The sequence below is a fragment of the Drosophila pseudoobscura genome, chromosome 4 (assembly GCF_009870125.1).
Source record: "Drosophila pseudoobscura strain MV-25-SWS-2005 chromosome 4, UCI_Dpse_MV25, whole genome shotgun sequence".
NCBI lineage: Eukaryota > Metazoa > Arthropoda > Insecta > Diptera > Drosophilidae > Drosophila > Drosophila pseudoobscura.
In genome coordinates, this window is record NC_046681.1 from 13,855,605 (window position 1) to 13,883,099 (window position 27,495).

Below are 27,495 nucleotides of genomic sequence, written 5' to 3' on the forward strand. Positions count from 1 at the left end.
ATTCGCAAAGGCACTGCACCATCCTTCGGGCGTTGCCAGATCAATGCACTTGTTGCCAGGACAACATTTTTTAAAAAATGTCAAAACAAAACGCATTTCTTCTAGTACTTTTTTCCCCGTGCAATGCGCTTGCCGCAAATCTTTCTCAGTTGGCACAAACGTATCCTGCGAATGTTTGAGAAGAGCACTGAAGGCGGGGATAATGCCACGCCCAGCATTCAGGACATTGCCGGTCGATTGGCAGAGGAACAGCAGCGACTGCGGCAACTGGAGGCCACCTCAATGCCCAAAGAGAGGACATTGCTGGTGCTGGGCAGCAAATGTGTGGTGAGGGAAAGGGGATTACGCCTCATGGGCAAAGGAAAGTATACCTTCTTCTTTTACTAGGGAAAATCGACGGTCATCAACAAGTTCTTCGATCGGGAAGAGCACACAACGCGTCCTACTTTGGCCCTGGAATACAGCTTTGGTCGTCGGATCGGCAGTGGAAGGTCGCCCCAGGTCATGAACGTGTGGGAGCTGGGCTCCCTGGACAATGCCGATCAGCTGCTGGAGGTGCCCATGCGGACACACGGACTCCAGCAGCTGGCGGTCTTCATTATGGTGGATCTGTCGCAGCCGCAGCGCTTCTGGACGGATCTGGAGTGCGCCTACAAGGGCCTGAGGGACACATCTCAGGAGCTGTTGGCACGAATGACACCTGAGCTGAGGGAAACCCTGGAACAGCGGACACTGGAGCGCGTGGGGCACCAGAATAAGGAGGATCTAGGAACTCTAGAACTCCTGCCCTTTCCCGTAGTGATTGTGGGAGGGAAGTACGATGTGTTCATGGCTCTGGATCCATCTTTAAAGAAGGCCATCTGCCGATGCCTGCGCTCTATGGCCCATCACATAGGTGGGGCGCTGCTCTTCTACTCCCAGAAGGTTCCGAAGCTCTCGAAGGTCCTGCGGGACACCATCAGTCACATGGGCTTTGGCTCTCCCAGTCATCCCTTTCGGTCGCACGTGACGGACCACAATGAGCCGCTGTCCATCTGGTTTGGCACCGACAGTTGGTCGAGAATCGGCGACACGGGAGCACAGAGTGTGGAGCGAATCGGAGCCACCTTTGGGGTGGCAGTCCCCCAACTGCAGCTGGAGAAGCAGCTGCAACAGGTGCCCCAGGATCCGGCTAAGGATCCAGGCTTCAAGGAGTCCCTCATCGATGAGATGCGGGCCCAGAAGAACGAAGAACTTGCTACCATAATGAGGGATGTCCTCCTCAGGGGAAAGTTTGAAAGTGTTCAAAACTAAATCTAGAAATCCGTTCTCTAAATCTCATTGTAACTCCTCTCCTCTCTGTATTGTTTGTTCGGTACCGTGTGGTGTCTTATACGCCTATCATGGAGTCCATCCCAACAAAAGGCCGCGTTATCAAGATCTTGGGGCGCATTGGGGCTCGTGGTTATCAAACTGAAGTCCGCGTGCAGCTACTGTCTTATCCACGCATTCAATTTCTGCAAAAAGTTAAGGGTCCAGTCCACCTGGGGGATGTCGTCAATGTGGAGGACAGTAAGCTGGAGCATATCTCGTGGCAGTCATAGATTTCCAGTCCCTTAGATTACAAATGCGTCATAGAAGCAATTTTGAAGAGAGCTTTCAGCAGAGAGGACCACACGCTTCAATGGAAATCCGCAAATTCACCTAAAACTTTGTTTAATTACAAAAATTTGTTTATAATTGGCCAAAAATTCCACAATAAAATAGTGACAGAACTAATAAAAGAACGAAACTAAATTTCGGAAGTTCTTGAATTCAAATTTGCCGCCTTTTATGGCAGACTGGCAGCACCTTTCAACAAACAGCTGCGTTTTTTGCCATTCCCTTTTACGCTGTCAATGTACCGTTTTGTGGTGGAAGAAGCTCCAGGGCAAAAAGGTTTACAATTTCAAAAGCACCCCAAGCGCTCTGTATCGTCTCTCTCTGTCTCACTCTGAGTCTCTATCGCTCCCTCTCTGTTGCGGGCTCCAAACGAACGCCAGGCGTCGAGGTCGACTGCGTTTCCTCGGTTCCCCAATATTCGGTCTCGGCTGGCGTTGTAGTCGTAGCTCCAGTTGCTGGTGCGCTGTGCTCCACGTCGCGTCGCTTCGATCTCTCTCGCTCTCCATCGCTTGGCGGCACCAACGTGTCTGTGTGTGAGTGTGTGTGTGCGTGTGTGGTAGCGTGTGTGCGTGTTGGCCATTTGCGTTTGCTGTAAATCTCTGGCAAAACTCCGGCTGCAAACACCAACAAATATTCTAATTAATACTAAAATAAACCATGTGAGCCGTGCCTCAGGCCTGGAGAGCAGCAGCCCAAAAATCAAAGTTAAAGCCGCCTCCACTCCGTTGCCTTTGCGTGGCGTTGATTTCCCCCTCCCAAATAAAAGAAAAGAAAACTTCGGCTCGTGAAGTTTTTGTATTTTGTTGGCGTTGTGTAATCACTCTCCGAGAGTCGCCCCGGAGTTGGAGTTTATTTGCCTTTTGTACTTGTAGTTTTTTCGTATTTCGTTTCGGCATAAAAAATATTTTTAAATTGCCTTAAAGCTTGTGTTGTGTCGTGTGTGTGTACAAACAAAAAAACAAAAAAAAACGCTGACCCCAAAACTTCACTTCAACTTTAAAACTTCACTTCACAAAATAGATATTCCCTAAGCAGAGGCGAAATTCAATCACAGGTGAGTCCTGTTCCAGCCCGAATGCACACACAGTGTGCTCCAGTTTTAGTACCGCCGCCGGACTCCAATTTGTGGGGCACATAATTTTTGGTGGCACAAAACAAAACATCAAATTATTGATTTTCTTCTGGCGCTCTTTTTTTCGTGCAATTTTCCTCCTGTGTATATTTTTTGCTTGCGTGTTTGAGTGTGCATGTGGGCATGTTCATGTGTGCATTTAATCAAGAGCAAAGAAAAGAACAGTTTTTATGCAGCTCTGGCAGCTTACCGTTAGCCGGGCAGGAGGGAGGAGGAGCGGTTGCTGAGCCGAGCCAAAGCCAAAGTCGCTTCGACGGTGACGACGACGATTCAACGCATTTGCATTTTGTCACATTGCCAAGGCGACGCCAACGACCCAGCGCCATATGGTCGCGATCTGATGCCCTACTTACTTCAGTTTAGGGTATATTTTGTTCTAGATGGGGTTGGGCAAGGGAGGAGCGGCATCCACTAAGAAAAGGGCCACCCTTAGCTTATTTTATTGCCATCTCTTAGGTTTCTACTCTTCCAATCATATTTTTTTCCAAGCAGGGCATTCAATTGTCGATCTTCCCGACCCTGGCTTTCAATTTCGTTTTTGTTGCTTCCCTTTCTTTCGCCCGATGTTTATGTTCGTTGGACCTCTTGCATTATTGTGTTCGGATCGGATCGGATCTCCTCATTGACACTCCGTTTGTTGACTTTGTTGTTGCTGCCGATGGCACGCGTTCGTTTTGGTTTATTCGTAAATTCGTTCTGGTTTTCATTGCCATTTCATATTTGCAGTTGAATTTTTCCATATTTGGCAATGCCCACACTTAGAATATGAATAACCCAAAGAAATACAATCATTAATTGCCTTGAAGCTGCTTTTTTTTTTGGTTTGAAGAAAAAAGAATCAAAGCGAAAAGCGCCTGAAAATATTACTTTATTTTGTTATTGCCATATATTTTGCTTTGACTTTGACCCGAGGGCGTGGAAACCAAAGCGAATCTATTTTGTGTTGCTTCAAGTATTTGTGGGGCCCCGATGATTAATCATAATAATATATATTAAGCCCCCGTTAGTCTCTGCTGTCGGCAGTGGTTCGGCGGTTGGTAACAAAACACCGAAAAGCGGCTTCTTAGTCATTCAATAACCTGGTTTATGTGCGTTTAATTCAGCTTACTTTCGAAAAGCAAAGCCTTTCAATGGACACGATACAATGACCTTCCCGTACATGTGTATGAATATGTATTACCATATGGCCTGGCCAATGACTTGCACTCGAAAATGTTAATTGAACCATGAAAGAGCGTGTAAATTAGAACTTTTTGCCATACAAAAAGAAAAGAAATCTGCTAATTAAGGCGCTAAAAACTGGAATGTCTTCACGATATAATAAATAATGAATGACAAATGGCAGCCAAAAAAAAAAGAGTCGAAAATCAAGCCAGAATCGCCATAAAATTGAAGAACAAAAACTATGTGGGTGGAGGAACAGAGAGGGCAAGAAGTGCACAATCAACATTTATTATTAAATGTCAAATATAATTCAGAGGATGGCAAATTGTCGAGGGCGTCTGCCGCGCAATGAATAATTCTCCGTCTGTCGTTTTGGGAGGGGAAAACTGGAATAAGATTGGGGTAGGGTAGGGTAGGGTACAGGAACGGTCTATAGGTTTGCATAATCTTTTCAATTGAGACTTTGGCCAGAGCTGGGGATCGTTTGGGAATAGAGGCAGTGTAGAAAAGGCAGTACTTTGGCCTTAACACATCAGCAACCACCCACACATCCCACCGGAAACAGCTTTCAAATATTGAAAACACACTCTAAAAGCTTTCTTATCATCGCACAAGTCACAACCCACTCACCAAATGGAACCTATCAAATGTTTTTGATAACAATAAACCTGAAAGCATTGAAAGCAGGAGGAAAAACACTGAACGCAGAGGGAAACTGAAACCCTAAAACAGAAATCGTCTGCGAGGTGTGTGGGTGGCCCGAGAGCCCCGCTTGGGGCTGCGACTGTTTGTCTGGGAATTTATCAAGATTTCGACGACGGTTCCGTCGCTTCATTGTCATGAGGCATGCTCATAAATCTAATGGCATCTGCCAGATACAGGGATACATTTGATGCGTGCGCATTTTGTGCATATTACAGATGCGTCTCCATCCATGACACCACTCCCATCCGAATGGCAAATGTCGAAGAGTGCCACTCGAGAAATGCAGAGTCGCGAAGGCCCGAAGGCATGATGGCAAATGTCAGGAAAGGATAATGTAGTGTCATCTGTTGCCCTTGGAGCCACACCAGAGGTGGCTGTCTCATAGCAGTGGGTGGTGGAGAATTGGCGACTTCCATTTCTGGTGGTTCAAGAGAGCGAAAGCTTTTGAAATTGTATATCCGAATAATAATAACCTTTTAAAAAAATAGTGTTGGAAAATTGATATGGCCAGTGTTGGTAAACTCTTTTATTAGTGATGTAACACTAATTATTTGTGTTGGGCAAAGAAAAAAGGGTTTGAACAATTTTAGTTTTGGAAAATTGCAATAACAGTGTTGGTGAGCTCGCTTCTGAGCATCTATATAGTAGAATTCTGTCTTAAACCAATCTACAATTACGCTATAAGCTATAGTGGTGGAAACCACACAGGAAATGTATATTTACCCAATTTTAGCATGAAAACTCTTCCACAAATCATGTCGTACCTCTGCCTGGGTTCCTTTAGGCGGAAACTCTATCTTTACCTTTGCCTTAACTTTAATTAGCTTCTTTCCAAGCATGACCGTACGCTGACCCTCGGGGCAGGCCCCCCGCCTTAAGCATCAGAACAATATCAGAAATCAGTGCCCTGTCCAGTGGCCGAAAGGTAGCCCCCGTGTTGCATACAGCACAATGAACTGCAATCTAGCCCCCGTGTACATTCTCCGTGAACGTGAATGAAAGAAATGGGAAGCGATGGCTGTTGCAGCTCACTGAAGCATCAAACGACGACGACGACGACAACGAAGGTGACTTAAAGTTGCAGCCACACCACACGGAGGAGAGCCTTGAATGAACAACATCCGACAACGGCTACGCTCTTGGGTCTGTTGGGGGCTGGTCTGCCTCCTCCAGCAATTGCATTCTGTGAGTGCGTGCGTGCAGCGCTGTGTATCCACGAGATACGTACTTACACGTACTCGTACATTCTGCTCTTGTGCTCTATGGTCATAAATGAGCAGCCAAGCAGCACGACAGCAGCACTGGAACTGGGACTGCCAATGGGCTCTGGTTCTCGTTCTGGAGATGGAGATGGGTAATCGTTTCCACAATATATATACGTATATGTATCTTTACACTCCCATCCCCACCCGCACTCTCTGTGTGACAAACGTAAAGTGTGCATAACTTTTAGTAGAGCATGAAAAATTAACTTTAATTTGATTGAAGGCTGGGCTGTTCCCAGAGATGGCGGGACGAAGGAGCAGAGTGACTGCTGGGGGGGAGCTGGAGCAATTAAAGTGTGATAATTAAATTGTGATATCAGCTGAAAAATTTATCAATTAAGGCCTAATGATGATGGCCATCCAGAACTTAAGAACTGCCTTTTGTTTGGGGGACAGAGAGAAGGAAATAACTTCAATTGATTGAAGGATATTGAAGGGTTTTCTATCTTCTTAAGTGCAATATTTGTTTGCATTCCCGACCTACGTCAAGTGTCAAAAACTTGAGAGAACTTTTATTGAGTGAAGGGTTTTGTGCGGCAAGTATTGAACATCCCTTAGAACACCTCAGTTTTCCCCTTTACACCCTCTGGAGACCGCGACCTACGTCAAAACTTAGGTTCGAAAGTCAAAACAGTTTCGGTTTTTCTCACGTTCTGCATCCAAGGAAGCAGCACCGTTCCCTTCCTGCTTGCCCCAACTACGTGAGCCGGATAATGAGCAATTTAGCAGCAGAGAACATCCCGACGGAGAAGCAACGAAGCGCAAAGGATGAGCCAGGATAATGCCACGCAGACACTTGAGTCGTCGGCAGAGGCTTAGGTCAAGCGGTTTCCCAGGGAAATTTGCATCAGGGATGGTGTTTATGCTTTATGAAACAATTAATATGTCAGTCGGCGGTCGGCGGTCAGCGGTCGGCGGCTTAGAGACAGATTGATGGGGTTGTTGCCTGCTAAACGAACAAAACCAAAATCCCAAAAACCCAAGAACCAATTAGAACGAGAACTGTCAACATCAGGCACGAACGCGCACGAAAGTTTTCCTTCATTTTCTTGAACGTTGAACGGGCTCGTGTGCGGCACGTTTTTGCATGATTTCCTGCCGCTGCCGCACCCCCAATCGCTTGGTGGCAGGGGGATTAACTAGAACGAGAACGAGAACAAGGACACTCCCTGGCCGTCGTCGTCGTCGCCCTCGAGCGTGTGGCACATTATCCTTAAGCGTCGCTGCGGCAGGCGCTTCGCTCTTTATAACCGAGAGCTACAAGTGCAAAATGCTGAGAACAGCTTTTCCCATTCTCTACCCCCACTCCTGAGAAAGAGCGAGAAGGAAACAGAGCGCCAGAGAAAACGGAAGGAGACGTGGAACGTGGCGCCGCGTGTTCTGTCCGCAGTTCCCGTGGGAATTTCCAAGAATCTCCGTATCCGTAGCCGTAGCCGTAACCGTATCGTGGGCGTGCGAAATAATTTGTATACGTCCTGGTTTGGGCTTTCTCTATCTGTGTGTGTGTGTGCAACCCTGTTTAATAGGGCTGTGGTGATTCATGGCAACTCTTTTTAATAGGGTTGTGGTGTCTTAAGAAGAGAAAGGAGGATTAGCAGATACTTTCTGATGGAAAAAGTTTCTTCGTTTCGAGAGTTTATTGGAGTTTTTTTAAGCTCCTATCCTCTTTTTGGGGGTGGAGGAGAAATCTCTTTTAAACTCAAATTTACTTAAGTAATATCCATCGCCCCCTAAAGATTTCCCCGTTCAAAAACCGATTCCATGCTTTCGCTTCAAGTTTTAGCAACTTTTTGGCTGTGCAATCAATTTCGAGTTTATGTGTATCCTGTGTATCCTTGAGGCAAACAACTTCCAAACCAATCAAGAGTTTCCCCCTCAACTCCTCTCTGCAGACAAGAGGTGCAACACCCACGTGTATCTACCTACATATCCGATGGCAAAGCAATCAAACTACAAGATACACAACAACAACAACAACAACAACCAAAAAATAGAGAGAGAGAGAGAAGAACTTTAATGGACATCCGGCTTTCATTATTCGTACTTTTATTATTATTATTCTTATCCCACCTTCCAGAAGGTGGCAAGGTGTGGCAGAGGCAGTGGGGCAGTGTCAGAGGCAGAAGAAGCACCTCAAGTGCAACCACAATAAAACAGAACGAGAACCAGAAAGCATACACACACACACACACAACTACAACTATAAGTACAATCAAAAGTACTCGTAGATGTGGCTCCGGGCTGGGGCTGTGGATGTGGATGCGGATGATGATGATACGAGTATTTTGCGTTGGCAAAGGAAATGACTTTTGGCGTGGTCGAAGCCCAGAGATGGAGAAGAGTGGAAGTCGCAGCCTCAGCCAGAGCCATGCCACAGCTTGGGGCACACAAGAAGAGTTAGAAGTGAACGAAGAGCCGCCTCATTGAGTGTCTGACGCTTTTTTGGTTTATGGCTTTAACTGGCAGGAAGATTAACAATTGCTGCCACGATTGCTGCCTGCTGTGGGTGGGTGGTTGTCTGTGGTTTTTGGGCGCCTTTATGGCCATCATTAATCTTGTGGCATGCCCCGCCAACAGACAGACAGACAGACAGAACAGAGCAGCGGAACGCACTAAGAAGACCAATCAACACTGTGCCGCGCCTTAAGTCGGTTACTATTTTCTTTATTGATTCACTTGTGGGGCATGCCACTAGCCCCACCTATAACACTATCCGCCCCTCCCCGCAACCCACAACCCCCCATAGGCATGGACAGACCATGTTATAGTGTAAATTTATCGCGTATGTAAACAGAAACAAAGGATAAGCTAATTAATTTTATTACCAATTAAATGAATTGTAATGCAGTCGCTTCTCTCCAGGAAATGAAGGGAAAACCCACAAAAAAGTACAAGGAATTTGTAGGCAATTCTAGAGATAATTAATGAACAAAAGGCTCTGTAGGAAAGAGACATCAATAGAGGTTCAATAATTGATATATTTAGGGAGAAATTATCATTAAAATTGGGAATATACATAGGACCAATCAAATCGGGTATCATTTCTGAAGAAATAATGAGCAAGTTTTTTGTAAAACTCCTGAAGTTACAGTTCAGATCTTTCCAGTTCTTTTAAAATCGTTTCTATATCAGATTTCTTTCATCAGAAAGTACTTTCAAATCATTTAAAGTCTCTTGCCTTCTTTGGAATTCTGTTCTCCAGTCTTAAAATACACACCATTTGACATTTGCTTGGCACTTTTTTCGCCCATCCCCATCCAGGGAAATGTAGTGAAAAAAGTGAGAGAAAAGAGAAAACTGAAAGAAGAAGAAAAAAAAATGATTGCATTAATGCAATTTTAGCATCTCCGAACGAAACAGAGCTGTAGCTGTAGCTGTAGCTGTATCTGAGGTCTGGGGGTATGGGGGTCTGGGGTTCTGGGCCATCCTCTGGAGTCGTTCCCAATTGCCGGCACATGACTATGACTCCGCCAATGGCCATGCTGCAGCTGCAACAGAAGCACAATTCAACTAAATGGAAAAGGACGGGGGCGTACTAGTAGGAGTGGTGCTGTTGCTGCTGATGAAGAAATGTTGTAAAATGGAATTGCATTACACATTTTAGGTGCCATTTGTGTCCGAGGGGGATACAGACAGAGGAGCAGGAGGGTAGAGCGGGGTAAGCGGAGTGTGGCAGCCACAAAGCTGATGATGCGCAAACAAATTGGATGCCAAATGCTTGGCCCACGGAGAGGGAGAGAGAGAGAGAGTGAGCCATAATTGAGATATTTATGGTTATGGCCAATATGGATTGATGGATCCATAAGCTACTCGTAAAAGTTCTCTTTTTGCAGAAAAAAAACTATAATTGGCGAAAGTTTTCACAGTGGGGTTTAAAATGTGAGTAAATTTCAAACAGAAATCGTTGTAAATTTAATGATTAACAGCAGAGGCCCAAAGGCTTTAACTAATTAAAAACTTGTGGGCCCGGGAAATTTCCAATAAAGTCCAAGTTTTTTCCTTGGAATATTCCCATTTTCCTGGGGGCAAAAGCACGGGCACACACAGTGGCATTCCTCTGTAATTCAGTTTTGTCCTAGTTTCAGGAGCATAATCAAATTAAATTCCAATAAAATTGTGTGTCGGTTCACACGCTCCATGCCACGTAGCCTTGCCGCTGCCCCTCTCTTGGCTGCCGTATCAGATAATGCTGGTATTTATTTTTTTTTAGAGCAATCTCCTTTTTTATATTGCCTCTAATCCGATAAATGCTTTTTAATTGCATTTGCAACCTTATCCCAGGGACACTTAAAAATGTGTTCATGCCTGATGAGAAGAGGCAGGAGGAGGCGTGCAACGGGGTGGCAGATGGAAAGATGGAAAGGCGAAGGGCGAAGGGCGTGCGCAACCCTTGGCTAATTGCTTGGGTGTGAAATGTGTCGTCGAAGGACGTACAACCCCTATAAAAAAATTAAAAAAACGGCGGTACCTCCTGCGGGAGACAAAATTGATAAAGAATGAAGGATGATGCCACCACTAATTTTTTGTTGGAAGATTAGATAAACATAAATCTTTAGAAGCAAAATAAATAGTAATTAGGATGAAAAATAAACATCAATTGAAGCTGTGAATAGAGTTCGAATGGAACATTCCCTCCATTGATCATTTAACCCCTCATTTCTCTCACTGTATCGATACGATATTCTCCAAAAGCCAAAGTTCATTCAACCGCAAGCACAGCTTAAGCTTGGCTTTGGGATAAAGCTCTGCCACCTGCTTGGCAAAGCTCGTAAGTAAGCCCTCGAAAAACCACTCGAGCTTTTTCATTCAGACGTCCGTCTCAAGAACCCACTCAAGCGCTGCCTCAGAGGCCTCCTAGCATATGTTTCTTTGCAGCTCGTAAATCCCACACACAGATGCACGTACTCGTACGTATGTATGTGTGTACATAAATATGCAATAAAAAAACAAATTGCGAACACGAGACAAAATATTCGCGCGAGGAGACATGACCCTAATGACTGTGGGAATTTTTTTGTAACCGCCGTCACTGACATTGCCCCTTATTTTTTCTATGTGTGTGTGTGTGTAAACACAAGAGAGCAAGCTCTTAAGTTCTTGCTAAGAGCATCTGGGGCCGGAGGCATTGCCAGCCCTTAGAAAACTGGTGTTTGAATTTTTAACTGACATTTGAGTTGGCTTTGAGCAAAGATCTTAATAAAATGCATTTATTTATTGTGTATTTTTAACTAACTTATGATTTTTCTGTTCTTTATTCCAGCACTACAAGGCACATACAAATTAGAACAATTTTAAGGTAAGTCTTTAGATGATTTTTTGTTTACCTATTTCAAAGAGATCGAAACAAGTGCAAGAATTTACAGGAATAAAGAATAAGGAAAAATAATAATAATTCCCTGATAAAACAGCCGTAAATCTAGGAAATAATTCTTGAAAATCATTCCTAAATGAATCAGTAATAAATTTACAACGAATCAACAGAAATATCAATATTATTTCCCTCAAAATACTAAAGGATCATCGTAACAAAACGATTATAAAGAAATTAAACGACCATCAATTAATCTTTTACCATTACAAGGAAATCAAGGACAAAATTATAAACGCACATAAAAATGAATAAAATCCAAATAAAATGACAAATAATTCCTACCAATTTGTATCTAAATGGTTTTTCAATTACCAAAAGTACAATTGATTTGGCAATTTAACCGTCTTCCCATTCGAGATTCCCAAACAATTTATCCGACAATAATAATTGCATTGCCTCCTTAATAACAATTACTGTCCGGGGATTGAGTTTGTTTGGATGGATTCGGGTGGGATTACTCATGCCGCTGCAGGCCGCCTCCACCGCCTCCCCCACCTCGGGGCGGGGCGACGACCGACACACATGTTTCTCTATGAGTGACTGTTCTGTAAACCGCTCAGTGATGTTTGCATTTAGCCGCATTTTGATTGAATTTTTGATTAGGTTGCACATGCGGTTGTGCGGCTTTACCTCCAGTCCAGCCCAGCCCCATTCTGACATTGATTTCTACTCCCAGTCGCCCACACTCTTCCATTGGCGTTGGCCCATTCTTCAATCTGCAATCTCCACTTTCCGTTTGCCGTTTTGCGGCTTTGTCTGGGTTTTATCTTTTGTCTGTTCATTGAAGGAAGCAGTGCTGTGGGAGTACCTACGAGTACCTGCAGTGGGAGTGGGTGTGTCTGCGATATGGTATTAAGTTCTTTCTATTTCTTTTTTTTTTGCAACCTTTGCAGAAATTTGTTGTTTCATTTGAAATGATAATAGTATACGACTTTGAGTACATACATAAATGCTTATATACTAGTATATACATACATATGTATTCATTTTATACCCTCTGCTCTGCTCTGCTCTAAATATTCTTGGTAGCATTATTTATATGCGTTTTACCTGACTTTCTTGGGTCTACCTGGCTCTCCAGATTCGTTGCATTGCAATTTTTCGCACGTTCCAATGTTATTCTCTTCTCCCTCTTTAATCTCTCTCTCACACACGCTTAGGAAATGTATCTAACTCTGCGTTGGTTCTCTTTTTTTATCTAGGTTTCTCTTAGGCCGCGCTCTTTGAGCAAATAACGACCTTGTCTCTTTCACTCGCGCTTCTTTCGCTCTCTCCCTCTCTTTCTCTCTGTCGACCGATACCATCGATCATTGGCATTGTTGTCACGGAATTTAGGTTGGGCCACTTATACGTATAGATAAGTTCAATTCAATGATTACCCGTACATTGATTATTGTTTAGTTAAACAGTTTTTTCTGACATTCTTTGTTTTTCTGACATTTCATAACCATCTTACGATCCACTACATGGAGTCGCCATAACTCTATTTGGCGCGGCGGCGCGTCACTCTCTTGAGTCCACAATCACTTCCACAGCACACGCTCCCTTTGGATGAAAAAACAACAAAAAGAAAAAAACTGGCAGCTGCAGAACTCAGGAACCAACAACTGGTTTCCGGTGCTCTACAATCGCGTGCATGGGGTACATGGGTTACACACGCGTAATCCTGGATCATATTAGATCTCTGGCTTACTAAGCAAACAGCTTAAATATTTCGCTGGTCTTTTCTGCAGAATTGCAGACCTGATGCCAGGTTTTCCCAGAACTGCTTAACCGCACATCCCACCTACTGATTATCCCATATCCAAGCCGTAGATCTTCGGAAGCAGCGCATCTGTGATTCTACCTAACCCTCGTTTAGTGGTCGCTCTTTTGCCTCGTTCTACAACAAAAACCAACGCTGCTGCACACACGGCCATGGTCATGGGCGTAGTTAAGATCGCCACAAAGAGGGAATCCATCCCTCTAATCACCACTATTTATCAGAGAATACCTAACGCTCTTCTTGGACTCAGATTCGTGCAGCCCCTCTCTTCATCTACGCCCCTGCGTGTCGCAGTTTTATCATTGCCGTCACCGTTGTTGGTAGTAAATAAGACAGGCACGAACACGAACACGCACACAGATACAACCCCCCTGCAACAGCTGTCGCTCGCTCGGCTCTCTTCTGTCGCTCTTTGGCCGCTCTAACCGCCGAGTCTCGTTCGCCTGTACAGTAGAGCAATTTGAGCCGCCGCTGTTTCTCAAAAACCGTTGCCCCGGACAAACGTGTCGTTCCGTTCCGTTCCGCAGTCTCTCAAGCTTCGATGTGCGCGTGAAGGGGGGGTCGCGAACCACAGTTATTTGTTAGTTAGTCGCGAGTGCTTGGCCAGATCTCAGACCAGAGATTCCACCATTCAATCCATCCATCCATCCATAGATTCGGTCCAGGTTCAGTCAGGGAGCGTCTTCTGGGGGAGTCGATAATCGGTATTTATCGTTTTTTTGCGCGATTTTCCCCTCACATTCCGTACCGCACCGCGTTTCAGTTGGTGTGTTGTTGTTGGGGATTGGTGTATTTGTGGAGTGTTTTCTTGGAATCGAACGCCTTTTGGAGGAGTGCACAGAAATTTATTTAAGAAACGTTTGCAAAAAAAAAATCCACTCAAAAAAGCGACAAAAATACAAGTTATATAAGGCCGAAACCGGATTTATCATTCAATACGACTGTGCGGCATATATTATACGAATCGACTGTGTTACGAGTATAAATATATATGTGCATATGTGAGCAAAACAAAAACTGAACAACAGAACTCTTGGATATACAACAATAACCCATTCTCCGATCCAACCTCAACCACAACCGATATATACGTACATACGTAAATGGTAAATTTTTAATCACAACAAAGCAGAAACAACCTCTTGTAAAACGAGTTTTTTGTGTGAAATAAAATTTGCATAAAGATTTTGTTGTTGCTTTGACATTTTGCAAAACACACAAAATAAATATTTGGAATTTTTGTACAACTTTCTGTTTTGGCTTTTGACGTTTTCAAAGACTTGCAGGAAACTATGGAACTACTATATTTACACATTTCTGCAGCTGTTTAAACGCAACACAGATCTAGAACTGTATGATCACAGGTGTGTCTTTGTCTTTACAAAAACTACCATATCTTAATGGGAATATCATTATTAGGATCCCCATTAATTAGCCAGCAAATGATATTCCAATATGGAATGGAATATTGGGTAATTTGCACTTTGAAACTGGCGATTCGGGATTGGGGATGCAATTAGCAGGTTGTTTCTACATCAAATGAGTGGAGGAGAATCCATCTACAGTTCCGACTGACTGATCTCTCTCGCTCCCTCTCTCTCTCACGACTGCGATGATGAATCATTAATTTTTGCATGACTAAAACCGAGGTTTTCTATAGGATAAACAATATAATAAACAATAGGGAGAGCCGCGAGGTTGACAAATTAATGGATAAACAAATGCAAAATATAATACCCTATCAAATACTTTCATTGGAGATAACTTTGTTTCTTTAGTATCTCCTTTCTTTTTTGTTTTTGATAAAAAAACAGTAATTTATTTTAATGTATACTTTGTGGAAAATTGTTTCGACTGTCAACTGCATAAATTACGAGGGAAAACAAATGGGAAAATGGGGGAAAACAGGGTGGAACAATTTCCCATTGAAATGAGTAATGAATTGGCCAAGAAGAGTGAGAACAAACGCTCGAGTCGGGCGAGAGTGGGTGAAAATAAATTGTAATTACATTGTAATTAAATGCAAACTTTGGCCCCAAAGCGAAAGCCCCACGCAAAAGGGAAAAATGCCAGTGTTCTTGCAGATCTCAGAGATAGACAACCGAAGAGATCCAAAGGTTTTCCCTGATTACACATGAAATAAATCTCGTCTTCAGTTCATAAAAAACTTCACACAAAACAGCAGAAAAAAACCGATTCAGAAACATTCCACAGAAGAGACAAAAAAAGAGAGAGAGAGAGAGAGAGAGAAAAACTGGTAACAAGACAAGAGGCAAAAAAGTAAGAACATAATGCTTTATGGGTTGGGTGCAACAGCAGCAGCAGGGGAGAGAGAGAGGAGGATAGATCGTTGGGGCAACCGGTTCTTCAGGGGCTGGCTGCCACTCCACACTCTACTCCACCAACATTTTCTCACATGCCTTTCGATTATGCCAAAGCGACTGACTGCATTCTTTGAGTCGCGACTCGCGGACTCTCTGGCTCGGCTTCGGACTCCAGTGAGCGGCTTTCGCTAAACTGTTGGCTAAAACCCGACCGACCCGAGCTCCAGCTCCATCTCATCCTTCCACCCATCCTCCAGATACAAGTTCAACAAACAGCAGAGAGATATACGAGACAGAGAGAGAGAGGAGAGATCTGCTGCTGTGGCTGCATAAAACTTTAATTTCATGGAATTTCCTTTCTATTTTTATGCAGCCACGCAGATGATTAACCAGAGAGGAGGAGGCAGTGGCAGAGGCAGAGCCACTCAAGTCAAGAACTCGGGAACAAGTCCAAGACCAGCTCCAAGTCCAAGTCATTGTTGGCCCATGCAACTGCTGCAACGTCTTGGCCATTAACTTGGCAACGCGTCTGGGGGGCCAGGCATCTATTCCTTGGATTCATTCTGCTTCTAAGACAGCAAAAAGGAAATTACAAATGCAACAAAAATTGGATAATTATGCGACGTAAACGTTTTGCCATTAAGTCTGCGATTAGTAAGCAGATTTCCCATAGAAAATCCTGCATTTAATGATGATGTGCCCCATCAAGACATGAAATGAGATCTCCCCTTTGGAAACTCTGCTGTAGACAGCAATTGAGTTAAGTAAAGGACTTGGCAAAAATCTATTAACTTTTTCATCATTCTTGACACCTTTCGTGGCTGTCCTCTCTCTGTCAATAGTTGGTCAGGCCCCAAGACCCCCTCCTCTAGAGTGCCTCTTGCACATTTCATATTAATGCCAAAAAGTTTTCCATGCCCAACACGCAGGCAAAATGGTAATAACTTGGCCTTGAGTTGGCCATTACAGAGTGTGGAGTACAGAGCCATAAAAGCCGCAGAAGAACAGCCTGAATGTCAAAGGGCATGTACGAGTAGTAAAGCAGGTTTTTATTCCTCTGAATTTTACCTGCACCGAAGATGGACTTCAATTTCCGTTCTGTCAGTGGTTTTAGGCATGAAATAAGAAGATTATTTATTGATTTTCTTGGATATTCTTTGAAGAAAGGCTTTCCAGAGGGCATTTATGCCTTGCAACTTTCACCATTCGGAGTCTGTATTCCCCCTTAATGGCTTTGTCTATTCGGCTCTGATATCATCATCATTATAGCTGTTTCCATGGCTGATTGGGGGCTCTATTCGAGTAGAAGAGTGGAGCCACTTCTTTGGGCAAACACTTGCCACACCTGTTCACATTTGCCCCGCCCCCTCCAGCCCTCCTGAGAGGAAAGTAGGGGCATTCTGCGCCATGTAACTTGTTACTTGTGTGCCCCCCCCCCCCGCACACTACTCCACATACACTGCAAGGGCTTCCTGAATATGTATATTCGCTGTATATTTAGTTCTGTCTATCGATTATTTCCCCGCCAGTATTTGCAGTCTACTTTCGGGCGCTGGCACCCCGGAAATTGCCACAGCAATTGGCCAACATTCACAGCTGTTCTGTTCCATCGAATGTGTGGAAAATGTGTGGGGGGGAGGGGGTGTGGGGAAAATGTTTATTTGTGTCAAATAAACAGTACAACGGAAAACTGTCATGAAGAGAAAACGTAACTTTGTTACAGTTTTGTGGGCCATTAAATTGATTTGCGAGTACCCGACATTCGCCCAATTTTCTATCAAAAAACCCAACGATTAACTATGACAATCAGAGCAGAGAACGAGATTATACGCCGAGAGAGAAACAGAGAGAGAGAGAGAGAGACCTTAGTTAGAGAATTTGTTAAGCTTCGTTGACCACACGTACTCGAACCCAGTGATGACCTTTACAGCTATAAATCGGTTAGATAACTATCTGAACTTCAGACGTAAGCATTCAAAAACTTAGTCCCATTCTCTGTTGATGTCACGTAGCTTTCCAGACAACTTTGTCGACAAACAAAGGTATCTGCTGTCTCTCTGGACTTTTGATTTCTTATCATACTATTATACTAGGAAAAAAACCCAAAGAACCCTTCAACTAAGGCCGTGTTTATCCGCGTCTCAAGGGGAAATATATCTAACATTTTGTGTACTTTGGTTACATGAGGATTCCGTGAAGAATCTTGGATAAAAGTGGCTCCAATCCTCAACTAAAGTCCGAGAATATCTCTTGGACTAGTCTTGTATGTACGTGTGTATATTTCTCGAATAAATCACATTAAAAAAATTGTAAGTTTTCTTGTGCATTTCCCAGAATATGCTACGCGACTGCCAGGAATGTCAGAACTCTTATCATGAATCCATTATGAATAATGTATTATGTGATTTTCTTCTTCTTTTGGTTTTTTTTCTTGTTTTTCCTTTCCAATTTTCTTCTTGTTTGTCTTTCAATTGAATTTTGCATGAATTAAAAGCTTTAACACTCGAGAAAACTTGTTCTTTGAAGAAGAAACAGGTTCCCCACTTCCACTCTTCTGGCAGTGAAAAATATTTGATAATATTTCGTTCGTTATGTATGCCATGGAGCGCATGGAGCTCTGTGAGTCATAACAATTCATTTGCATAATTCGCAAAAAATACCAGAAAATATAGAAAAATACATTTGTAGAGAGAGAGGAGCCAAAGAGAGAACTTCCTCTGAGATCGATACCTAATTTGGTTTGCATCTGCTTCGAAAACAAACAAAGGATCAGACACGAACCACAAAAAGGTTCCTTCTTCTTTTTTTTTTTCTACCTGAAAATCGTGGCAAATCCAAGTGACTTTTTGTTGTGGATGGAGGCAGCCGGAGACGGCAGACGGTTCCACACTTAACAAGGCTCGAGGACCGCCTCCTCCAACGCCGACTCCGATTCGAACAGAGTCGAAGAGAGTCCTGGTCCTGCTCCTTAGCCACGTGCAGCAGTGGAACATATGTCCTTTGGCAGGAGTAGGGGCTAGCAGAACAACAACAACAACTGCTGGCTGGCTGGCTGGCTGGCTGGCTGGCTGGTTGTTTGGCAGCCGGCATCCATCGAAGCGACAGATGCAAACAATTTTCGAAAAATATACAGAACCAGAAACCCGCTGAAAATTGAGTTTCCTTCCATGCCCTTTGCATGTCTCGTGTGTGTATCGACGACAGGATGGTGTTCTACTACCACTTATACGATTACCTCTAGAATCCAGGATAAATACATATACAGAATGTCTGTGTGTGTTTCCCTTGTTTCTACACGCGTTCCATTCGTTTATTCTTTTGTTTTCATGCGTTTTGTGACTCCTTTTTCAACTTCCGTTCGGTTCGTTTTTGAGGTTTCTTTCAAGTGTTTTCTTGTTGTTTTTTTTTGGGGGGGAAAGGAAAGGGATGTGGCTGAGAGCGAGCTGGGATGTGTTTATAACAAAATTTATTGGTTTATTAGCTCCCAATCGGAGACCAATGCGGATTGAAAGGTTTGTTTTTTGTTTAAACTGTACTTAGGAGCAATTTTCAGAGACATTTTTGCTATACTTTTCACAAACTTTTCTATATTTTGGTGGGAAAATGTCACCCATCTTTAGGCACTATTTAATTCCAAAATAAATTTTCCCATGAACTGAAAGTAGGTAAAACGGCGACCCATCTACAGACGCTCCAATCTCTTCTTTTACTTTGTTCGATCTTGAGATCCTTTCGACATTTCTTAACTGATTTTGAATACCACATCTTTTCCAGACAGTTGCATCTCTCGAGCATCCCCTAGACATGCCCTACCGCCGCTCTTCTCTTCTTTTTTTCTCACACTTATTCCCACCCCAACCCCCCGCTCTCTCACCTTTGGCTGTGTATTCCCGTATAGCACCAGGTATTCCTATGAATATAATGGTCAGATCACCGCCCAAATTGACAGCCTAATAATTATGCACACTTTTTCAACAATACTCGTACGAGTAATGCACATTCCCTCCCCTCTCGGATGGCAATTAGGACGGGACTCTCCGCCTGCATAGGAGGACATGGGTGCATAGGAATTCCCTACCTCCCTCCTCACACTCTCCATTCCCCTCGTTAGTTAAGGGTGCATTTTGGGTCAGCGTGTGAAATATCTAAGCATCCATCCCAGTCCCAATCCCAATCCCATATCCATGCATGAGTAACCTCTCGGCTGAGAGAGGGATTCTCTCAAGATCAAAAGGATCCTTTCATCTCAAGAAAGAAACTTCTTCTTCTTCTTCTCCTTATTCTTTTTTTTTGGCAAACATTTTCCTACCCTTTTCTATCGAATGAACGGTTTTTAGTGCGTCACCAGATAAAAAATTCGCATGTCTCATGTCTACCCTCCCCTCTCGAGGGTTACCCTCAACCCCTGCATTCTTCGGCGTCTTTAGAGACGATGCTTTAATCTTTTTTCGGCTTTAGCTGCAATTTCCTTGCAAATATATACAGAGAGGGACGACCAAAAACCAACAAAAACCTCAGGAAGTGAGCCAACAAATTGGTGGAGCAGAAGAGGGAGGAGGAGCATTGCCTTGCGGTTTCTTCTGTTTTGATTTATGATGAAACGTAGCTTTTCTTTACGACTTTTTCGTGCATATGTTTGGCTTCCAAACCACCTTCCTCCCCCTTGGGATTATTAATTATTTGCAGAAGGATTTACCCATAAGCTTGGAATTTATTGCATTTCTTGCGACAAATTTTCGTCATTTGTTTGCCAAAAGTTCAGTGTTTGAACGGAAAAGGTTATCTAATATATTTTATTTTTTTGGGGGAATTAAGAATTACGTGAATGGATAAGAAGTGTAAAGAATATGAAGAGACATGTTTAAGGGGGGCTGCCACTCATAATTCCCCAAGTAATTCCCTCTCTTAAATCCTTGGAAAATCCTTTGGGTCTCATGCCTCATTGCACCTTCATTATGTCCCCTAATTGAAGTCATTATCATGGGAGCACAGTTCTCTCTCCCACTGGCCATAAAAAAATGGAATGAACATACAGAGAGAGAGAGAGAGAGCCTTTTAATTGCTTCACTGAATATCCTCACAGCAGACACACAAAACGTTGGCTTATAATATTCGAAAATGTACTAAATTTTACAAAAAATAAAAAATTCCCACGACCACCGACACTGCAGCAGAAGGCTAGGAGGAGGAAGAGCATAAAGAATTATAAATTCCGTAGCAGTAGAGCGAGGGAAACCCTCACAGGACGAGTGGCAGCTCTGCTGTGGGTTCGGTGGTGGTTCCATGCCCCTGCCCCTTGCCCCTTGTACCCTTGTGCCCCTGTGCCTTCTGTGTGCCCCAGACAGTAGCGTCGTTTGGCGGGAATAATTATAATTTTATATCATGTACTGGCAAAAAAAAAAAAAAAACTAAACAGAGAGCGACAGAAAAGGAAGCCATAGGATGTGTATCCTTTCGGTTTCTGACCAACAGAAGAGAAGCGTGTGAAAATGCATTTTCAAGTGCAAGTTTTGACACTGAAACATGTACATGTGTGGGTATTTGTTGGGGGTTAAAGGTGAAGGAAGAACCACAAGTATCTTTAGAGTAGGGTAACCCAAGAGAAGGGAAGAGATTACAGAACCTAAAGCTAGGGAAAGCACAGATTTCCAACCAAATGAATTGCGTTTCCATTGTTCTCCTGGAATTTCTAGAACAAAGAACACAATATGAGAAAGGGTAGACCCCTTTGAAGATGGGCTTCCCTTTCCCTTTCAACATTTGCAGTCTGCAATTTCCAAGCTTGCACAATATTCCATATTTTGCCATTTGAAAATCCAATTTTTTGCCCTGGCAAAATCCCATTACAATCCCAGGGCACAGGCTCATCTCTTCCCCGGCCCCGGCCCCTTCGTACGTGATTTCCATTTAATCTTTGTGCCTCTCAGGACAGCCTACATTTTGTTATAGAAATGTTGCACAATAAAGGATTGAGAGGGGAAACTTTTCTAATGGGATTTCCTAGGTGACAATTTTGCCCCCACCCACTTACGCCTCCCACTGCAATCAACATTCTCCCACTCTCTCTCTCTGGGCAATGTGCAACAAGTGTCGTTGGCCTTTTGGGGGCAAAAAAACAAAAATTAATTACTTTGGGGGGGCGATGGGCGATGGGCGTTCGTTCTCTCTGCCACCCACTCCACGATTGAAGCTTGATTGTGGTTATGCAATACAAATTACTCGAATATACAGATAGATAGATAGATATAGATATCGATATATGTACATGGTGTACCGATGTATAAAAGTGTCATTGACTGCGCTTGTTTCCAGGGTTAATTGTTTAATGCTAAATTAAAAACATGTCACGACATTTTCCAGCAGTCTTTCTCTCTCTCTAACACCCTATAGAGGGACACCAGGCATGATGATACAATGATTTATGGATGGTGTGGTGTAGTGTGGTGTCTGTGGTGTCTGTGGTCCACTGAGCATAAAACTCAAAGAGTTAATGAATTAATTAGTGGGCGGTAGACACTCTCTTAAAGGTCAATGAGGGGCGCAGACTTGTTTCATTTGTGGCCGAGCGACTGATCATCGTTCAAAGACCCAATCGAGAACCCCTAAACAGAGCCCTCTTCAAACATGGGCCATCCACTAATCGATTTGATTTGTTTAATCTGCTTAAATCATGGAAATTAATCCCCCCACGCACGCACGCAGGGAAAAATAAATATAAACACTGATAAAAAACCCGTAGACATGCATATCTTTCCTTCCATATTTCATATGATTATTACATTTCTTTTCGTTCGTTTTATCAGAGTATAAACTGCAGTTGGGGATCTCTGGGCTGTGGCTGTGGCTGTCTGATATTCTTGGGCAAACACCACGTACCGCAGCGAGATTTTTTATGGCTGTAGAGAGAACCTGTTTCGGTTTCTGTCGGTCTGGCTTATTGGTTGAATGAACCCTTCCGGTTGTTGCTGGTGTTGCCCCCCCCCTCTGATACACCGATCGATTGTTGTTGTCATTTATGAAATCATGCCTCATTTTAGTGCGTGATTTGGTTTTTAGTGGGGGCCTTTTGCTATCGCTTTTCATCTCCCCCGCTCTTTGGGCCATGAATCATCGAAGTATCTGAAAGTTTCGACTCAAGTGGCGTTTTTTTTTATGGTCTTTTCGAATGTTTACACGAGGTATTGCCTTGGGTTTATTAGATTTTTTAAATGGGTTTCTAAATTAGCAGAAATTCTGGAGTTTTTTTTATAGGGTTTTCTACAAATCCTTAGCAAAAGGTCCTGCAGTTCTTCAACCAAATTGAACCCTAAATAATTTATGTAATTCTCCCTGTAACATGTCTGCCCACTCTTTGGCCACTAAAGCATCTCTGACCCACTTTGAAAATCGTTTATAGCCTTTTTCTTTCGAGAGATTAGCCATCTCTGTGCTGTGGGTTAAAATGCAGTCAAACAGCATCCCATGCCCCCCAAAGAGTCAACGCCCTTCTGTCGAACGCCTTCTAATGAACGGAGAAAAACCAGAGCCAAAGCCAACAAATTGTGGGATTGCCCTTGTGGTCACCAAAGAACCGACAAGAACCAAACTTCGGGCCATCTTTAAGTAAATAAAATTGTTGGGAGAACTGGTTTTCGGGCCCTGCCACAAGAAGAAAGTCGCCCCAAAGTTGCAATGGAATTCGGAAAACGTTCGAAACTTTTCGAACAACACGAACATCTTGGATAAGTTGGGTAAACAGTAAACCGTAAATCGTAAATAGTAAGCTATAAGCTCAATTAGGAAACACTGTTTGTGTTTCTGGCCAATTAGCATGGCCTGGCTAATGTGAAAACCCCCGTGGAAACTCAATGAAAAGTTCAGGTCTTCGGGTAAGCAGGTCCCAACCAGATCTCCCACCAGAAAGATCTCCAGACAGAAGGACAAACAAACGGAAAGATTAAGCCTTATTTATTTCATTTAAATATTAGATAGTAACATTGTTTATCTTGGACTTATTTAACAAAAACACAAACAGACAATTGCTGTTCAGAATAGAATGTTGATTGTTTTTGCTACACAAAAATACAAACTAAAATTTTAGTAGAAATCACTCAAAAGTCAAGTCAAAAAGCGCATTATTCAAAAGGAAAATCTACACAATTCTGTTGTGATTTCTGTTTGATAATGAAAGACGCTTACGATACTGTTACTGATACTACAGTTATCAGGCAGTGAAGCAGCGCGTTTACCGCAATATGAGGCATGTGATAAAGTCACAAAAATGTCAGAAAGCTGTCGCCGCATCGCTGGGAAAACAAAAGCCCCCATAGAGCCCTCCCAAAAGCAAATAAAAGTGAAATATGTTATATATATATAAAAAAAAAAAGAATAATATACTATATCTCTGGGCAAACAATTACGTGAGACACGACATCCAACCGCCCACCGACAGACGGAGGTCGTTCTCTCTGAGTTCTCTCTTGAGTTTTGAATTGTAGTTGCAGTAAATGCGTGAAGGTTGGTTGGTTGGAGGACTCGTAATACTCCCTGCCCGAGCACAGCTGATCTGGCTAATGGGGGGCGTTGCCTGCGAATCAATGCTCCATTTACGATAAGCTGTAGCCCCAAAGTGCTTTCATGTGTCAATTGTTGATAGAGGGGGGAATACTTAGGGTACGCAGAGGGTCATGTGAGTCATTGAAAACGTCAAAGCAGATAAAGAGTTCCACCGTCATTCCAGCCTAGACCAGAAAACTACACACTCTTCTACACACTTTACTTCCAGATCGTCCATCAATTTAATTGAATCAATAATCGAACTAATCAAAAAGCATAACGCAAATTCAATGAACAAATAAATAAACTCAAACGATCCAATAAATAAATCAATCAATACAAACGAATCCAACAAAAAGAACAAACGAAAAGTACTCTGGCATCTGGCAACGCTTTCTGCTCTCGAACGGAAGCTCGTAACGGTTATTCCACAGAATTTACTCACGCCCCGAGACCAGAGACCGGAGACCAGAGACCTTGGTGTGTGTGAGTGTGCGAGTGTGAAGGATATACGCTTAAAGGAAAGACCGAAAGAGACAGCAGGCAAAAGCCATGGGAAACTCATCGTCACACACGCACGAACCACTGGAGCGCGGCTTCACACGCGGAAAATTCGGTGATGTTAAAAATGGGGTAGGTTCCCCCCCTCTCTCTGCCCACCTCTCGGGGTTGCACTTGTCTCGATCTCTGTCTCTCTGTTTTGTGCTCTCTTTTGTGCATTTTGTATTAATTTATTCACCCATTCTGTACCCTTCTTCTGCATAGAAATCCGCCTCCTTTCGGTTTAGTAAAAAATCCCCAAAGAAAATGGATCGTCTGCGTCGCTCTTTTCGCGACTCGTTTCGTCGGCGCAAGGATCGCGTCCCCGAGTCCTCGAAGCCGCATCAGTGGCAGGCCGACGAGGAGGCCGTCCGATCGGCCACCTGCTCCTTCTCGGTGAAATATCTCGGTTGTGTGGAGGTCTTCGAGTCGCGCGGCATGCAGGTCTGCGAGGAGGCCCTAAAGGTGTTGAGGGTAAGTTTTTGAAATGGTTGACATCTCCTCTCTTCCACTGGAAACCCCCACTAATTATGCTTTTCCCTGCAGCAATCTCGTCGTCGTCCTGTCCGCGGACTCCTTCATGTCAGTGGCGATGGCCTGCGTGTGGTGGATGACGAGACCAAGGGCCTGATTGTGGACCAGACCATCGAGAAGGTCAGCTTCTGTGCCCCAGATCGCAATCACGAGCGCGGCTTCAGTTACATCTGTCGTGATGGAACCACGCGACGGTGGATGTGTCACGGGTTCCTTGCGTGCAAGGACTCCGGAGAGCGTCTCTCGCATGCGGTGGGCTGCGCCTTTGCCGTGTGCCTGGAGCGGAAGCAGCGCAGGGACAAGGAGTGCGGCGTGACGATGACCTTCGACACGAAGAACTCGACGTTCACGAGGACTGGCTCCTTCCGGCAGCAGACGCTGACCGAGCGCCTGGCCATGGCCACTGTGGGGACCAACGAGAGGAGCGTGGACGGGCCGATGTCCGCTCCGGTGATGGGGCCGCCAGCAGCCACCGTCAAGCCGTTCAATCCGTTCGCCATCGAGCGACCCCATGCCACGCCCAACATGCTGGAGCGTCAGGGATCCTTCCGCTTGAGCACCATCGGCAGCCAGTCGCCGTTCAAGCGCCAAATGTCGCTGCGCGTCAACGATCTTCCGTCCAACGCCGATCGCCAGAAGGCCTTCCTGGCCGCCGCTGCCGGCAATCCGTCGTTGCACACGCCCCTCCGCAGTGTCTCCCCCATTGCCGAGGTCTCGCCGGCGAAGTCCGCCGGAGATTCCGTGAGTCAGCTGTGCCAGGAGCTCAGCCAGGGTCTCTCGCTGCTGACTCAAACGGACGCCATGCTGGCCGCCACGGCCGGCGACGACCTGAACTTCAACAACAACCGCAGCGTCAACCAGAACATCATTGCGGCCGAGAAGCACGAGCAGGTCCGAGAAATCTCATACAGTGCCGCACCCACGGCGCAGGTGACGCCCCGCGTGGTAAGCACCACGCCCACTTATCAGTCGCTCTCCTCGCAGTCGCCCACGCGATCGGAGCAGAGCTCGGACCCGGCTGCTGCTGCCGCAGAGCTGCCCAACGCGGATCAATGGCTGGGACAGGTGGTGCGTAGTACATCGCCAGCGGCACCGGCAGCACCACCCAAGAGGCCCACCTACCTGGCCAATGTCGGACGCGCTCAGACGCTGGCCGCTGGAGGTGCCTCCGCCGGTGGAGGAGGCGGTGGCGGAGGCGGACCCGAGGATCCGTTCGATGCTGAGTGGGCGGCCAATGTGGCGGCGGCCAAGAAACTGTCGCCGGATATGCCAGTCGCTGGTGGGACTTCACGCTCGCCAATGCATGCCAGGCACAGCACCAATCCGTTCATCTCTCCGCCCAAGGCGCCGGCGCAGACATTCCAGGTGCAGCTGTAGAGGGGTATCAGAGGATCACAGGATCACGAGGGGGTCAAAGTGTGGTTCACTTGAAAAAAACACAGAGGGGAGTAGAGGAGGAGCAGAACAGTCGGCCAAGCACACGGGATAAGGGATGCAGGATGCAGGATGGATGGATGGTTATCACAGAAGATACGCAGATACTTAACGCAGGCATAACTAATGTTGAAATATAGAAAGATACGCATACAAGAATCCATTCCCCACTTAAACAGCTTATAGAATAAAAGATACGTTAGAGAGAGAGAAGAGAGAGAGAGAGAGAGAGAGCGAGATCTGTAGATCTATCTATAAGCCCCACTCTTAGCACTAACTTTAGGTCTTGTTCTTTAGGCCAGAACCCAACCAACAATTGACCAAGCTACCAAGTTACCCACAAAACGAAAAATAAGAATAAAGACCAGCACTAAGCAGCAGCACTCAATCCTTTTACACTCTCCCACAGAATCTGTATTATACTTTGGTAATATCCCTTCCAATCGATCCCACTCTAAGCATAATATATATATATATATGTATACTGCTATATCTGCTATATAGGAAACACTCGTCTTATTATTATTATTTTAATGAATTTGTCACGTGTGTGCGGAATTTCACATTTTTTTATAATTTAGCCTAATTTTTAAATCTGTACAAAATGTATTATACTTAAATTATAAATATAATTTAACGAACAAACGTAAACAAGAAAAACAAAACGAGAAAAACTTCAAGTTATTTAAACGGATACAAAATAAATCAAGCAGCTAAACAAAATTCTACTAATGAAAATACTATGATAAATAAATAAATATGCAAAAATATATATAAACAAAAAAATATACAATAATTTTAGAAGATACATATGTATGTATGTATATGTAAAAGACAAAGCGAAAAAATACATTCGATTTGTGTGCGTGTGTGCTTCATATGAAATGTGATTTTTGTGTTTCAATTTTACTCTTATTTCGAACGCTGAGATGAGATGAGATTAACGAAAGTAATTCCATTAAAATCGTAGAATGAAATGCACCAAAATGTTACTAAATGTTGGATATAACTATCCTCGAAAACTAGTTCAAGCCTTAGATAGACTCATCATCCATACAACAAATTTAGAGGGAATCCAAGAGCTC

The 27,495-nt window shown here is 44.1% G+C and overlaps 3 protein-coding genes across 4 annotated transcripts; all 3 read left to right on the forward strand.

Annotated features, from left to right (window-relative positions):
* On the forward strand, window positions 1-11,468 carry LOC4817923 (cytoplasmic dynein 2 light intermediate chain 1). The gene is made up of 4 exons (XM_001357210.4): window positions 1-327; window positions 388-2,695; window positions 11,168-11,203; window positions 11,271-11,468. Exons 1-2 carry the CDS (start codon window positions 124-126, stop codon window positions 1,291-1,293), a joined length of 1,110 nt encoding a protein of 369 aa, XP_001357246.3. The 5' UTR covers window positions 1-123; the 3' UTR covers window positions 1,294-2,695; window positions 11,168-11,203; window positions 11,271-11,468.
* RpS28-like (Ribosomal protein S28-like) lies at window positions 1,356-1,776 on the forward strand. The gene has a single exon (XM_002132209.3). The coding sequence runs from the start codon at window positions 1,383-1,385 to the stop codon at window positions 1,581-1,583; it is 201 nt and encodes a 66-aa protein (XP_002132245.1). The 5' UTR covers window positions 1,356-1,382; the 3' UTR covers window positions 1,584-1,776.
* Window positions 2,587-27,142, forward strand: numb (NUMB endocytic adaptor protein). Of its 2 annotated transcripts, none has more exons than XM_015179819.2 (4): window positions 2,587-2,695; window positions 11,168-11,203; window positions 24,668-24,916; window positions 24,989-27,133. In XM_015179819.2, exons 3-4 carry the CDS (start codon window positions 24,710-24,712, stop codon window positions 26,351-26,353), a joined length of 1,572 nt encoding a protein of 523 aa, XP_015035305.2. In that variant the 5' UTR covers window positions 2,587-2,695; window positions 11,168-11,203; window positions 24,668-24,709; the 3' UTR covers window positions 26,354-27,133. The 2 variants fall into 2 exon arrangements, with proteins under 2 accessions (XP_015035305.2, XP_001357245.4); XM_001357209.4 differs by lacking the exons at window positions 2,587-2,695; window positions 11,168-11,203 and adding exons at window positions 13,470-14,149; window positions 24,132-24,535 and having other exon boundaries at window positions 24,989-27,142.
* Window positions 27,143-27,495: the final 353 nt, after the last annotated feature.